The sequence below is a fragment of the Erpetoichthys calabaricus genome, chromosome 2 (assembly GCF_900747795.2).
Source record: "Erpetoichthys calabaricus chromosome 2, fErpCal1.3, whole genome shotgun sequence".
Lineage (NCBI taxonomy): Eukaryota > Metazoa > Chordata > Cladistia > Polypteriformes > Polypteridae > Erpetoichthys > Erpetoichthys calabaricus.
Genome location: NC_041395.2, coordinates 321,306,316 through 321,323,195, shown reverse-complemented (window position 1 = coordinate 321,323,195; position 16,880 = coordinate 321,306,316). Strand labels below are relative to the sequence as shown.

Below are 16,880 nucleotides of genomic sequence, written 5' to 3'. Positions count from 1 at the left end.
CACAACTGATCCTAAGACCCTGTGCCCGTGGCAACCTGCGGTAAATGGCAGGGCTTCATCTGCAGGCTGCAGCAAGGAGTGCTTGTGCATTGGCATATTGTAGGCCACTTACCTTGTCACGTATGTTGCTCAGGTGTCTTTTATCCTGGACACAGTGATTCCAGGACAATTTGTCAACTAGTTGGGAAAGCTCAAGAAAAACTGAAAGGCCATCCTCTTGAAAGTGACACAAGACGTGATAAAGGGTTTCATTAAACAACCAGCTGTGTAATCCTGTGCTACAAAATGGATTAGTGTTAACCAAACAGGAAATAGTTGTGTTTAAGCTGTGCAATTTCTTGGAAATTCTCGGGTATTCTAAGACATTCCCCCTCTTTTTAATGTTTTGTATTTTGTTAAGTGACCACATTTTGTTCAATTTTTAGAAGTAGTATTAACGGCATAGCGTGTATCACTGCAAAGTGCTTTCATAAAAAAATGTGTTTTCTTCATATACACTTACAAAAGATTTTGAATTTTCAGATGAAGACAGGTTATGTAGTACAACATAGTCGGTTCTTTTCTACACGCCTAATGTGTTCGAAATGTGGTGAAGGTGAGATCTGAAGGTTTCCAGCATATTAGTCCTGTTACCTGTTTATAGGATACTGGCCACCGTGGCACCGTGCCTTGCACTTCCAGAGCCTTCAGACCACGATTTTCCTTCACAGACGCTGTTCATGCGCAAAGTGTCCATTCTACCTGTTCTGAATTGGGAAATCTCCAGGAATTCTGAGGGGACGGTCCGCCCCCATTATTGGCCAAAAGGCTCATACAATTCATGTGTAAACAACAGGGTTCAGAAAAATATCACTCATGAATGAAAAAAGTAAAATTCTCTGATTTTTATCCACAAATGCTTCAAAAATAATTTTCAGACTGTCCTTCTGTGATGGCATCAGACACAGCAGTTGAATTTTTTTTTTCTTTTTTAAACTTTATTAATCCCGAAGGAAATTACTTAGTTTTTGCATACCCCGTGGGGTCAGAGCGCAGGGTCAGCCATTGTACAGCGCCCCTGGAGCAATTATAGGTTAAGGGTCTTGCTGAAGGGCCCAGCAGAGTAGGATCTCTTTTTGGCAGTGACGGGGAATCGAACCAGCAACCTTCTGGATACCAGCACAGATCCTTAGCCGCAGAGGCTACATTTATGAGGCAATAACAAAAATAAACATAAAAATTACACCGATACTAATTTCTAGGCAGATAAACAACTAATTTATAATTTCATTTTGCAGAAAACATCCCCACCTATCACGTGTACACTACACTGGTTTCGCAGTGTAATTAAATTAAACTAATTATTAAAACAGGGCTTATCAGTGCGTCTATACTATATTCTTGTCTAGTTGATGCTTATAAATAATTATATGTGAAAAATTATTGCTGTCTCTCTCTCTCTATATATATACATGGTTGAAATAGTTTACTGTGAAATAAATGCAAAGAGTACACGACACGTGTTTCGCCCTCATTCTGGGCTCATTAGGTGTACACACTCCACTCCACTCCCTCTCGGGAATCGAACCTCGGACGTCAGCTTCAGAGGCCATGCCCCTAACGTTGCGCCACGGCGTGTGGTTCGTTTATTTGACAGCGTGTAGATCGGGGTAATTACATTCACAGCATTCGTAGTCTGTGTCACAATCTGATTGTAATGGGTGGTTACCTACCAGGTAACGCTTGTGGTTGGCCAGCAATCTGCTAACATCCGCCACGGTGCCCTCAGTTTGTGAGGAGCAGTTACCTGGTAGGTAACCACCCATACAATCAGATTGTGACACAGACTACGAATGCCGTGAATATATCTATATATATAAAAATGGAATGGGTGGGTCGTCGGGTGGGCCTTTTTTTCATTCTGTCGTTTTTTCGACGTTTTGAAAATGTAGAATGATTATTTGATTTTTTTGTTTTTATTTGATCGTGTGTATGTAGCCGCCATTGTAATAAAGTATCGCTAAAATCGTCATTTATCGTAATTTATTTTTGACGTATAACGTTGCCGTCGTCGAGGTCAGTGATACCAGTGCAAAAAATCTGCTTACGGTTGAAAGACACGCCCTACTCACTGGACAGTTAAAAACACCAATCAAACTAACGATGACATCAAGTATTACCCAATCAAAAGTAGGAAAGGAGGCATCTTCATAAAATGCGTGTGGGATGATTTGCATGAGACGCTGCTTTAAAAAAAAAAATGATAAAAAAAATACGGGATAAATCCCGTCCAGTATTGATTCAAAACGGGACGCGCAATTTCATTCTCAAACGCGGCACGATTCCGTATTTTAAAGGACGGGTGGCAACCCTACAGTGCCAGGTAACCACCCATACAATCACATTGTGATTCAGACTAGGAATGCAATGAATGTAATTACCCCGATCTACATACAAGGCGAAAGTCTTGCAACATTCAAAGATGATGGTTTGGGATAAGTGCACCATACAACATAAAAGAGCTTATGAAGCCTTGAACCGAAAAAAGCAACATCTCAGAGATCGTAAAAAAAAAAATAGGAGCTAATGTCGTTTTACTCGCTGTAGATTTTAGTCAAACATTACCAGTTATTCCACGAGGGAGACCAGCAGATGAACTCAACACGTGTTTAAAATCCATGCTTCTCCCACGCTCTGTTATATGTCGCGTGTTCTCGGGTAGGTGCACCAAAAAATGTATACATTTAAGCATGTAATGGGCAAACAAAAAATGAGGTATACCCGAAGGCACAGCAGTAGTACTTAATGTAACTTTACTTCTTAAATGTTAATGTTTTACTGTTTAATAATTTATACGCTTCTTATATGTTGTTCAAATTCTTTTATCAAAATACCACTGACAGCGCAATGCACGATAACATCGAGTGAATACACCATACGCATCCGCCCACGGCTGCCCTGCTGTGCGCAGATAGGACTTGATTGTACAATAAAATAAAATAAAGATAAAAACACTAAAACAATCATCACCCATAAAGCGGATAGTAGACGTGACGTACTATATGTGTACCACATTTCAAGTGTATAGGTGCAACGGTTTGCGAGCTACAGGTCATTTAAAATCCTGGACAGACACACAAATTGCCACGGTAGCAAATTACAGAAGAAGATTTTACTGTTTAATAATTTATATTTATATGAAACGAGCTGTATATACCCGGCGTTGCCCGGGGCAGAAGTAACGTAATCGGTCAAACACTTACATATATACCAAAGTAAACCTAATCGGTCAGTTACATATATAAAAAAACCGAACCTAATCGGACAAACAGCTTCATATATACAGAAGCGAACCTAATCGGACAAACAGCTAATCTATATACATAAGCAAACCTAATTGGTCAAACAGTTACATAAATACAAAAGCAAACCTAATCGATCAAACAGCTTCATATATACAGAAGCGAACGTAATTGGTCAAACAGTTATGCATGTGCAGAATGATTTTACAAACATTATGCGTGTTAACAATCATTAAAAAGAAAAGATTGAGGAACTGTTCTTCTATATGTGATGAAGCCACTAATAAGACAGATTTTTTTCAGGACCCAGCTGTTTCATAAGTAAACTACTGCCACCCCAAAGTAATGCCTAATAGTGGTTTTTGGGGTAGCTGTGGAATAAAAAGGGTGTTTTTTAGTCAGTAAGAATCTGACACTACCCTTCAGTACGGGCTGAAGGGTGCCTATGTAAGGTTTTACATCCTTCCCGTATGGAAAAAAAAACATACTAAACTTTTTTTTCATCATTACAGATAATCTCAGTCAAATCGAAGTACGCATTCTCAATTTATTTTTATCTAATTTTTACTTTTTCACAAAGCCATCCCATGCCAATTTGTATGAATAAACTTTTGCTAGAGAGTTAGCAAAAGTTTATTCATGCACATATTTTAATACGGATAATCTATCTCTAATCAAGGTTCTCATTTTCATTCTAATTTAAAATAATAATAGATACTCATTTTTTTCTTCTGTTTTAGAAAAACCAATCTATGCCACCTACGTCTTCGTCAAGTCAGCTTCATCCAGCTTCATCACATATAGAAGAAGAGTTCCTCAATCTTTTCTTTTTAATGATTGTTAACACGCATAATCTTTGTAAAATTATTCTGCACATGCATAACTGTTTGACCAATTAGGTTCGCTTCTGTATATATGAAGCTGTTTCATCGATTAGGTTTGCTTTTGTATTTATGTAACTGTTTGACCAATTAGGTTTGGTTATGTATATAGATTAGCTGTTTGTCCGATTAGGTTCGCTTCTGTATATATGAAGCTGTTTGTCCGATTAGGTTCGGTTTTTTTATATATGTAACTGTTTGACCGATTAGGTTTACTTTGGTATATATGTAAGTGTTTGACCGATTACGTTACTTCTGCCCCGGGCAACGCCGGGTATATACAGCTTGTATATATATATTCATATATAGAGAAACAGCAATAATTTTTCACATATAATTATTTATAAGCATCAACTAGACAAGATTATATATATATATATATATATATATATATATATATATAATCTTAATTTTTCTCTATACGTCTTTTTAATTTTCTATTTAAATAGGTCAACATATTCAGGTATGTTGGAGGGCGGCAAATTTAAGCCCCGCCCCGAGCGGCACGAACTCGAGCTACGCCACTGCTATGAAAAGGTTAAATATTTAGCTGTGTGACATGAAAAAGCTCTGGAATAAGTGTTAGTGTACGGTGTGAATGTATGATGCCAAGGTCTGGCACCCCATCTGCTTTTTTCTGTTTTCTTCCAGCATAACTAAACAAAGAGACTTTGGTTACCTGCATAATCGAAAAAGCAGGTGTTGACAGTGAACCGATTTCTAGTTGGGTCATTCTACTCAGATAGAGTTCTTTTTTCTGTTTCTTTCAGATTTCTGATTTTGACCAATCTTATTATTTGAAATGTTTTTTCTGTAGAAAACGGCGACTTCTTAGCTCTTGATCTTGGAGGAACAAACTTCAGAGTACTACTGGTCAAGATCCGCAGCGGCAAGAAGCGCTCAGTTGAAATGCACAATAAAATTTATGCGATTCCTATTGAAGTGATGCAGGGAACAGGAGAGGAGGTAAGAGACCGACCACAGGGAGGACGTTGAGCAGCACAGAGCCATTCATGGCACAAACTTTATTCTGATCGCTCATTCTCATGTGTTTTCCAGCTGTTCGATCACATTGTACACTGCATTTCTGACTTCTTGGACTACATGGGAATGAAAAACGCTCGCCTCCCTCTAGGATTTACATTTTCGTTTCCTTGCAAGCAGACCAGCCTCGATGCGGTAAGCATTTGAAGAGTCTTTAGCGTCATTCTGAAATTGTGGTGCAGTTGCAACTAAGTGGCTGTAGGTGAGGGGATAATTTGTGGTGGATGTCTGCCCTCTAGTGGCCTATTAAAGCAATTTTGAAATGATTTAACAGAATACACTTTAGTAAGATTAGTTACTAAGAAAGATTTTACTACTTTAAGTACTTTCATATTATCATTTCAAAAAGTGTCAAAATGAAATTTCATTTAAATTATGATAAATGAATACAGCAAACCTTCCCGAAAACATGTTTCACTTTGTCATTATGAGTTACTGAGTGTACATCCATCCATCCATCCATTATCCAACGCGCTATACCTAACTACAGGGTCACGCAAGTCTGCTGGAGCCAATCCCAGCCAACACAGGGCGCAAGGCAGGAAACAAATCCCCGGGCAGGGCGCCAGCCCACCGCAGGGCACACACACATACACACCAAGCGACAATTTAGGATTGCCAATGCACCTAACCTGCATGTCCTTGGACTGTGGGAGGAAACCAGAGTACCCGGAGGAAACCCACACAGACACATGCAAACTCCATGCAGGGAGGACCCGGGAAGCAAACCTAGGTCTCCTTACTGGAAAGCAGCAGCCCTACCACTGCGCCACCGTGCCACCCTGAGTGTAGATTGATGGGCAAAATGAAAAATTTATATAAAAGTAAATCTATAACAGAATAAAGTCTGCAGAACGTAAAGGGGTCTGAGTGCTTTAGGAATCCCCTGTATGTACTGTTTGCATGTCAGTAGTGGTGCTGGGATTTTATAAAAGAGTAAGCCTAAATTTGTCCCTAGTGAGATTCATGTATTTTTTATAACCATTAAATACACCAGCGTTTCTCAACCTTTAAGTATTTGCGACCCGAGTTTTCATAACAGTTTTAATCGTGCCCCCCTAACGTTTTTTTGAAACCCTAATAAAATTTATTCCTATATTTTTTGTTGCCGATACACTGCTACAAGTTTTACATCTTCCTACGAATAGTGAAATTACGCCACATATGGCAACATTTGCGCCCCCTTTTTTGTTACTTGGGGGCGCACCCCACAGCTTGAGAACTGCTGAAATACACATTTATTAAAAAAAAAAAACATTTAAGAAGTCCAGTCCTACCAATTTAAACAGCATAATTTTGGCACGTCTAGTCTGATTATTTATTTCTGTTTTTCATCTTGCACTTTGAGCTGCATTGTTTGTATGAAAATGTGCTATATAAATACATGGTGTGGTTGTCATTACTGTTAAATACACATTCATTTTAAATAATATTTTAAAAGTTCAGTCCTACCAACACAAACAGCATCAATCTGAATGATATTTGTTAATAAGAATTTAAATCCACGTACAAATAGTGAAGATATATTGAGTGCTTCCCTTTAAATGATGTGCAAGACATACCAGCCCATTGCAAGGCACAAATGCCCGTTGTAATTATGACCACTGACCAGTAGCGTTATATAACAGCACACAGTCGGATTACCTTTTTGCCATTCTTTGTAATTTTTATATGCATGTCCAATGCATGCGTTTCCAGTCTCTGAATACACAAGGGGATCTGTCCTCATTTAGATTATTACAACAATGCCAATACTCCATCTTTCAATGTCCTGTTTTCCAGCCACATGCTGCTGCCTGTTGTACCCAAGAGCTGCTAAGCTGTGCACCTTACTGGCTGTAACAGAACTTGGAGATTTTAACCCCCATTGTGTTTGCGCCTTGTGAATATCAGAGAATCTGTGACTTTGGCTGATCCTTCAACATTTCTCGGCTGGCTGGTTGCAGATTTTCCAGCTCACGGAGTAGTAAAGCTGCCAGCAGACCCATTGATAAAGAGAACACAGCTAGCAGTGGGGTCTTCACTAGCCATTGGGTCATCACCGAAATTCAGTGCCGGCATCAGACTCTGTTCTGTATTGCACTTCTGTTTGTTTCCTTTCACTAATAAATCCTAACAGGGATGCTTTATGTTGCTCATGTTTCCCTACAGCAAGGCCTACCCTAACTAGTAACGTCAGTATAGCTTCCTGTTAACATCACTAGTTTTAAGTACCTGTGATTGGTAATGTTTAAAGTCAATCTTATCAATATTGTATATTTGCTATCCATTCATGGGCTTCCCAAACATTTTTTTGAAAAGTTAAATGAACTTTTCTAGGGGTAAAGTTAACACTGATGATTTTGCTGTGTAAATGCATGAATGCACAATAGGCCAATTTTCATTTGAAAAAAAAATCTAACCTATAATATGGGGTGGGCTACAGAGAATAGGCCCACACGGGTCAAATACTGCTACTGTGCCCGATGTGTGTATATATGTATCTATCTGAACACCTACAAGAGTTTTGCTTTCAGGCCTCTATGCCCTTCTGAGCCATGCCAACAGCCATACCGCCTGCACTTCAGAAGGGGTCATCCACCTGAAGCTAAGCCTGTTCAGGCCCAGCTAGTACTTGGATGGGAGACCAACCAGGAAAAGCTTGGGTTGGTGCTGGAAGAGGTGCTGGTGAGGCCAATAGGGGGCGCTTACCCTGAGGTCTGTGTGTGACTGCCAGTGCCCCAGTGCAGTGATGGGGACACTGTGCTGTACAAATGGTGCCGTCCTTCAGATGAAACATAAAACCGAAGTCCTGACTCTCTGTGGTCATTAAAGATTCCTTTGTAAAGCGTAGGGTGTATCCCAATGTCCTGGCCCACCTCAGCCCAGTCATTCTTGCCCCATAATCATCCCCTGTCTCTGACTGGCTAACTGTCTCTCACCACTTCACCACCTAACAGCTAACATGTGTTGAGCGTACTGGCACAAAAATGGCTGCCATCACATCAAACAGGTGGATGCGTCACATTAGTGGTGGTTGGATTCCCACTCACTGAACCACTTTGAGTAGTGCTATATAAATGTAAAGAATTATTATTATTGTGTGATTGTATGTTCCTCTTCCGCAACTCCATTTTTGCATTGTTTCTAATGGGAGATATAGAGATGCAGTTCCCTTATCAGACACAGAAAGTAGACACCCAAGGATATGACAATGCAGCTCAAATATAACAATCCTCCATGGGCTTCCCTTCAGTGGATTCCACAATGGAAAGAATATTAAAAATGGCTGTGCTTTCTGCTCACGTGGGAACCAGGACAAGTGCTGTTGTGTATTTAACATTCAGAGAGTGATTTGAGGTGTACAGTTGATTTAAGCCCATTGGTTAAGGGGCCACTAAGTGCATTTGTCCCCCTTCTAGCCCAGGAGAGGACATCAGAAAGAACATTCTAGAAAGAGTTTGTTTTGTGAAACAGCTCATTTTGTAGGTGGAGATGTCCCACACACAAGATGGCCACGGTTCTGTTTTTGTTGTATGATAATGCTACATGGGAGGGAGCTCCCTACTGTTTTTAATCATACATATTCAATCTGTTTTTCAGGGCATTTTGATTAATTGGACCAAAGGTTTTAAGGCCACAGATTGTGAGGGAGAAGACGTCGTTAACTTGCTTAGGGAAGGCATCAAGAGGCGAGAGGTGAGTAGCCATCTACAGTGTCAGCGGCCCTGTGCAGAGTCTGGCAGTGTTCCTTTCTTTCTCTTATTGTTAATTTAAGAGCGATATTGTAATTTCTGCTTATGTTAAACAGGTTTCTTGAAAGATCCCTAAACAAAAAAATCAAACATTTTGTAGAGTTGTCACAAAACGTTTATCACACTGTGACTGCTCTACACTGTATGTGACAGGTACATTGCATTTTACCATAATTATTATGAAATTACGAGTGTCATCTTGTGTGACAAGACTAGGAGCTCCTACTATGCAACTTAAATCAAAGCAAAAATGTGTTATTGTGTCTTCAGACTCAGTTAATGTTTGTAAAATTAATAAGAAGTGGAGCAAAATGACACCTTTTATTGTCCTACAACTTGTCTGAAGAAGGGGCCTGAGGTGCCTCGAAAGCTTGCGTATTGTTATCTCTTCAGTTAGACATTAAATCAGGGGTCTCCAACCTTTTTTCCCCCTGAGAGCTACTTTTACAAAATAAAAATGGCCGAGAGCTTCTCATGTTTTCTAACCTTTCTTCTCATAGCTTATTTCAACCCAAACAAACTGAATAAGCTTGAACATTTACAAAATGTTGGTGTTCACAAACCACATTTTGCATTAAAACATCACAAAAAAAATATTTAGTTCTCCTGCAAGTGCATTTTGTATGTCTGTATGCATTTTCTAGTGTATCTCACACTATTGAATTAAAACATGAATGCTGTCAAAACAAAACAATGCAATTCCAAATCCACCGATATGACGTATTCCTTTGTCATTTTGTCACATGTCACTGTGTCACTTTACTCTCATGTCCAGTTGCATGTGTGATGTGTTTTTTAGTTCGTCAGATGACTGGCACTGAGGTGTCTGGTGGAGTGGAGCCCCTGAGGTTCACTCTTATGGAGTCATTTCAATGTTCATCTGTCAGTTGTGTTCTGAACTTTGATTTCATGACATTCAGGTCAGACTCACAGAGGTATGGAGACCCAAACAAAGCAGACATTTTCAGAGGTGCTTGGTGAAGATTCTTCTAGTTGTCTGGCTCTGCTAAGCTCCAGAAATGCTGAGAATGCTGTTGTGACTTTAACTGCACATTATTTTGAAGGTTTACTAATATATAATGTATAAAATCCAATGTCTCTCTGTCTGTATGTCTGTCCGCTTTTCACAAGAGAACTACTTAACAGATTTAGATCGGGTATTATTTGTGTAATTTGCTTGAACATTCCAGTTGATTTTGTGACTTCTCTTCATTTCGCTGTGTATCAGAGTTCGCTTGCTTTACTGATTTATTTGCGCGAATCGCAGAAACACCCATGGGGTCTCTCCTCACTCACTCAGCAGCTTCTGGCGTGTTCCTTAACTCCTCTTAGCTAGCAAACAAGAAAACAATTGAATTCAACTTTGTTTGATATTTAAAATAAAGTGTTACTTTGGTCTCGATGAGTTTGAGTCTGGATATTCTCTTAAGTGTATGCCACATTGAAAAGATAGACTGCAATTCAGATTGTGGATCGTGATTTTGTGTTAAAAGGATCGTGATGTGATTTTTTGGAAAGATCGCCCACCCCTAATTTGACTAATCAAGTTTTCTAATTTATGTAGGGTTCATTAACCCTTTAGCAAGCTACTTGGAAAGGGGTGATGAGCTACCGGTAGCTCACGAGCGACGTGTTGAAGACCCCTGCAATAAAATGTGCCATTTTGCTTGACTTCTCATTGCATCCATAATGACTAACATGGCACATCACCCTGCTACTATAAAATTAATAGAAAGCATCTAATAATATTTTGGAGGTGACTACATGATTAAGGATAAGGTCTCTGTAGTATGGTCTTAATTCCAGATCCCCTTCTCGCTCTTTCTGTTGGTTTGTTGTGTTACAATATGACAATAACATCAAAATGTGAAATAGGGGCTCAGGTATAAGCTGGCATCTACAAGGCTGCAGGTCAGCCAGCTGATAACTGGTGTGGCACAGAGAAGCCAGTAATATGCATAGAGAGCATGTAGATAAATTATCTTTCAGTTTGTGATTTTAATGTATTCTGTTATTCATTTTGTCACATTAGAGCCTTTGGTCATCAATGCAAAATGGATGAATTAAGTTAGAGGACACGTTTTCTTACTAAGCAGACCAAAGGGATTTAAGCAGCACAGTAAGTTCTCAGAGTCAGTCAGTCAGTCATTTTGTAACCCACTCAGTCCAGACCAGGGTCTCAGGGGGTCAACTGGAGCCAATCCCAGCCAGCACAGGGTGCAAGGCAGGAACAAACTTTGAACAGGGCGCCAGTCCATCACAGGGGGAACACACAAACACACTCACACACACACACACACACACACACACACACACACACACACACACACACACAGTGCCAATATCATTTTCAGACTAATTAATGTTTTTTGTTCCTCCCACAGTCCAAAGACAAGCAGGTTAGGTGTATTGGGGATTGTAAATTGTCCCTTGTGTGTGCTGTGTGTGTGTGTGTGCCCTGTGGTGGGCTGGCACCCTGTCCAGGGTTTGTTTCCTGCCTTGCACCCTGTGTTGGCTGGGATTGGTTCCAGCAGACCCCCTTGACCCTGTAGTTAGGATATAGCGGGTTAGAAACAAACCCCAGGCAGGGCGCCAGCCCACCACAGGACAACTAAAATGAATCAGAAAAACCTCACTTGAGTAATAAGTGAATGATCTCTCATGAAGCAATTAGATTGGAACAAAAACCGGAAGCCACCGCGGCCTTTCAGGACCCATGTTGCTCAACCCTGAATTCTGAGTCTTAAATAGCAAATAAATTAAATTAAGTTATTTAGACCAGTTATGTTATACAGTGGTGTGAAAAACTATTTGCCCCCTTCCTGATTTCTTATTCTTTTGCATGTTTGTCACACAAAATGTTTCTGATCATCAAACACATTTAACCATTAGTCAAATATAACACAAGTAAACACAAAATGCAGTTTTTAAATGATGGTTTTTATTATTTAGGGAGAAAAAAAATCCAAACCTACATGGCCCTGTGTGAAAAAGTAATTGCCCCCTTGTTAAAAAATAACCTAACTGTGGTGTATCACACCTGAGTTCAATTTCCGTAGCCACCCCCAGGCCTGATTACTGCCACACCTGTTTCAATCAAGAAATCACTTAAATAGGAGCTGCCTGACACAGAGAAGTAGACCAAAAGCACCTCAAAAGCTAGACATCATGCCAAGATCCAAAGAAATTCAGGAACAAATGAGAACAGAAGTAATTGAGATCTATCAGTCTGGTAAAGGTTATAAAGCCATTTCTAAAGCTTTGGGACTCCAGCGAACCACAGTGAGAGCCATTATCCACAAATGGCAAAAACATGGAACAGTGGTGAACCTTCCCAGGAGTGGCCGGCCGACCAAAATTACCCCAAGAGTGCAGAGACGACTCATCCGAGAGGTCACAAAAGACCCCAGGACAACGTCTAAAGAACTGCAGGCCTCACTTGCCTCAATTAAGGTCAGTGTTCACGACTCCACCATAAGAAAGAGACTGGGCAAAAACGGCCTGCATGGCAGATTTCCAAGACGCAAACCACTGTTAAGCAAAAAGAACATTAGGGCTCGTCTCAATTTTGCTAAGAAACATCTCAATGATTGCCAAGACTTTTGGGAAAATACCTTGTGCACTGATGAGACAAAAGTTGAACTTTTTGGAAGGCAAATGTCCCGTTACATCTGGCGTAAAAGGAACACAGCATTTCAGAAAAAGAACATCATACCAACAGTAAAATATGGTGGTGGTAGTGTGATGGTCTGGGGTTGTTTTGCTGCTTCAGGACCTGGAAGGCTTGCTGTGATAGATGGAACCATGAATTCTACTGTCTACCAAAAAATCCTGAAGGAGAATGTCCGGCCATCTGTTCGTCAACTCAAGCTGAAGCGATCTTGGGTGCTGCAACAGGACAATGACCCAAAACACACCAGCAAATCCACCTCTGAATGGCTGAAGAAAAACAAAATGAAGACTTTGGAGTGGCCTAGTCAAAGTCCTGACCTGAATCCAATTGAGATGCTATGGCATGACCTTAAAAAGGCGGTTCATGCTAGAAAACCCTCAAATAAAGCTGAATTACAACAATTTTGCAAAGATGAGTGGGCCAAAATTCCTCCAGAGCGCTGTAAAAGACTCATTGCAAGTTATCGCAAATGCTTGATTGCAGTTATTGCTGCTAAGGGTGGCCCAACCAGTTATTAGGTTCAGGGGGCAATTACTTTTTCACACAGGGCCATGTAGGTTTGGATTTTTTTTTTTCCCTAAATAATAAAAACCACCATTTACAAACTGCATTTTGTGTTTACTTGTGTTATATTTGACTAATGGTTAAATGTGTTTGATGATCAGAAACATTTTGTGTGACAAACATGCAAAAGAATAAGAAATCAGGAAGGGGGCAAATAGTTTTTCACACCACTGTATGGGTTGGAGATGGTGGGCACTGACCAGAAAGCAGGAACAAGAAAGCAGGAGACAGAGCTGGAGGTGGCAGAGATGGACAGGATTAGAAAGGAGGACATTAGAGGGTCAGCTCAGGTGGGATAGTTGGGAGACAAAGTCAGAGAGGCGAGATTGCGTTGGTTTGGACATGTGCAGAGGAGAGATGCTGGGTATATTGGGAAAAGGATGCTAAGGATAGAGCTGTCAGGGAAGAGGAAAAGAGGAAGGCCTAAGAGAAGGTTTATGTATGTGGTGAGAGAGGACATGCAGATGATGGGTGTAATAGAACAAGATGCAGAGGACAAAAGGATATGGAAGAAGATGATCCGCTGTGGCAACCCCTAAAGGGAGCAGCCAAAAGAAGAAGAAGAAGAAGCAGCAAAAACAGGTCACTAATTTAGAAAACAGTTAGAATGAAAACCTGTAGCCCCTGTGGCGCCCCAGGATCAGAGTTGGCCACCCCATTCTGTAGCAGGAGTTCTTATACTCTGCATTGTGTGCCCCGTCAAAGACAGAGATAAAGTAATTCAAGTTTAGAAACACCACGGCCAACGCCTATTAGTACCGTGTTATTAAATCTTTAAAGACAGAGATAAAATAATTCAAGTTTAGAAACACCATGGCCAACGCCTATTAGCACTGTGTTATTAAATCTTTAATCATTTTATCAATGTGCATGTCACGCTCCTGTCCTTCCTTGACATTTTCTAAATAGCTGCACTTCAAATGCCCCTGAGGCTGCAAATCTAAAATTCTATTCAGAAAGCATGACTCATGATATTTTTCTTAGCTTTTTCACATGAAGGACTTCTTGAATGTTAGTACCCAGTTGTGAATTGCTGTCTCTCTTCTCCACTTCACACTTGACTGCATCTGCATGTCCCTTTAACAGATTCTCTCCTGCCGCTGTTGTCAATTACTGAACAGATGTGAATTGCTGTCCGTATGCATCAGAGATAATTATGAAATAACCAACAAAAATCAGACTCGTTGACACTACAACTACAGCTTTAAACCACCTGCCTAATACTGTGTAGGTTCCCCTTTGTGCTGACCCATGCCCTGTAGTATCTGGCATCAAGACGCCAGCAGCAGATCCTTTAAGTCCTGTAAGTTTCGAGGTGGGACTTTCATGGATCGGACTTGGTTTTCCAGAACATCCCACAGACAACTTGATCAGATTACACTGTGTGGACTTTGGAGGCCAAGTCGACACCTTGAACTCTTCGTCATGTTCCTCAAACCATTCCTGAACAGCAGTGTGGCAATGTGCATTGTGATTCTGAAAGAAGGAATACATTTGTCATGAAGGGGTGGTCTGTAGCAATCGTTAGATAGGTGGTCCACAAGCTTTAAAAGAAAACCTGATTCATCCCATTGCCCCATGGCCCAGTTAGGACACTCTCGTGCCCATTGTAGACACATTAGACCGTCGATGGGGCTCAGCATGGCCACCCTGACCAGTCTGTGGCTATCAAGCCACATAAGCAGCAAACCGCAATGCAGTGGGTGTTGTGACACCTTTCTGTCATGGCCAGCATTTAGTTTCTCGCATTTTATACTGCAGTAGCTCTTCTATGGGACCGGACCAGCCGGTTGAACCTTCTTGACACAGCGAACTACAGACACATGGAATAAGTGGCCAAGTAGTGTGGTAGACATCAAGACTTCAAAAACTTGACTTGGTGTATTTTTTAGAAATTAAGTGGATTGGATTATCGAGCTTTGTTGGGCTGAATGGCCTGTTCTCGTCTACATTTTTGTAATGTTCTAAAGAAGAAAATACTGAATTAAAAATAATTCCCAGTACAATAAGTAAGCAAGCAAGAACATCATTAATAACAAATGTGACAAAGACTAAAGCCAGTGAGGAAACCCTGGATAAATCGTAAGATAACAGGTGCTATTGGCAGGCCACCAGGGATGCAATGAAATATCTTGGCTTACCTTATAGTGCTTACCGTATATACTCGTAGATAAGTTCTCCCGCTGGGCTTGATTTTATCGTATAATTTCTGGTATTTTATAATGTTGTCATATAAGTTGAATGCGGAATACTGACGCTATTGGTCCAAGAGATATGCTATGCTAACACCCACCTGAGAGAGTAACCACAGAGGGAGCACACAGCCTTTTTATATCTATGTATTGTGTCCACGTGACCACACGGTAATACCCGAACTATTTCGAAGTAACGTTTGCACTGTTTTGTGTTTTTAGTATCTCACACCCTCATACACCTTTATCGTAAGAGCATCCCTTATCTACGATGGAGCATTCGATCAGAAGAAAATATGAAGCTGGTTTTAAATTAAAAGTCGTTGAAGTGGCAAAAGAAATTGGTAACTGTGCTGCTGCAACAAAATTTGATGAGTCTGAGAAACTGAAGACATAAAAAAAAAAATGAAGTGTCGCATTTTTGAACGGGCGTGTAAGTCGGGGTCTGATTTTATGAACAATTTTTCGGGTTTTAAGACCCGACTTATACGCAAGTACATCTAACTAAAATGGATCTCTCCTTTATTTTTCTATGGACAGGAGTTTGATCTTGATGTGGTGGCTATCGTGAATGACACAGTTGGGACAATGATGACTTGTGCATATGAAGAACCAACTTGTGAAGTTGGCCTGATTGCAGGTAGGCACCAAGATCTGCACTGAGACTTCACATAAGCTGAAGGGCTTCAGCTGGACTTTATATTCTCTCATTCATCCATCATAAAATCCACTTAATCCAGCTCAGGCATACGACTCCGTCAAGAGCGTAGTTCAGCAGGAATCAACCCTGGCTGGGGTTTACGCTGGATGTGTTTTCCAAAATATGTTCTCTACGGCCTTCTTCACTTGACACATACCAGATCTTTATTTTCTTTTCAGCGTGTTAGGCTGAAAACTGATGCGTGTTTGTGTTACAGGAACTGGCAGCAACGCTTGTTACATGGAGGAGATGAGGAATATTGAAACAGTGAGCGGAGACGAAGGCCGAATGTGTGTCAACATGGAGTGGGGAGCGTTTGGGGACAGTGGCTGTTTAGATGACTTCAGGACGCAGTATGACAGGGCCGTAGATGACTTGTCATTAAACCCAGGAAAGCAGAGGTGGGTTTGGATCTGGCCAATCATGGCAGCCTGGTCACTGGTACTCATTTATGATTGGCACTGAAAGCTTGTTAAGGTGGTATAGCGCTGAGACTTCATTGTCATCTTAGACTGCTCTTTGAAATGAAAAAAATAAATGCAGAAGTATCACATCATATCACAAGACCTTTGCTTTTTATTATTTTAATGTTTTATCAAGGCCACTTCTCAGCTGAATATTCTATTCAGTAGACCCCCCTCTATATGTAGTCAAGCATCTCATTACTTTTCAAGTAATTGTTTTAAAATTGTTTAATCATACATTAGTCACTACTCACTTAGTAGAGTTTTGGACGTGGAATATATCATTTAATTCTACTCCGAGTTCCATGTGGGTGGGCCTGGCTACACTTATGTGAACAGCCTTAAAA

At 40.5% G+C, this 16,880-nt stretch overlaps 1 protein-coding gene across 1 annotated transcript in view; it reads left to right on the top strand.

Moving 5' to 3' along the window:
• hk1 (hexokinase 1) overlaps nt 1-16,880 on the top strand; it is a 122,130-nt gene that overhangs the window by 91,048 nt on the left and 14,202 nt on the right. Inside the window, exons 11-15 of the mRNA XM_028795965.2 lie at nt 4,980-5,128; nt 5,222-5,341; nt 8,789-8,884; nt 15,910-16,009; nt 16,287-16,470. Of these exons, the coding sequence (XP_028651798.1) occupies nt 4,980-5,128; nt 5,222-5,341; nt 8,789-8,884; nt 15,910-16,009; nt 16,287-16,470 (649 nt within the window). The remainder of the gene's footprint in view (nt 1-4,979; nt 5,129-5,221; nt 5,342-8,788; nt 8,885-15,909; nt 16,010-16,286; nt 16,471-16,880) is intronic.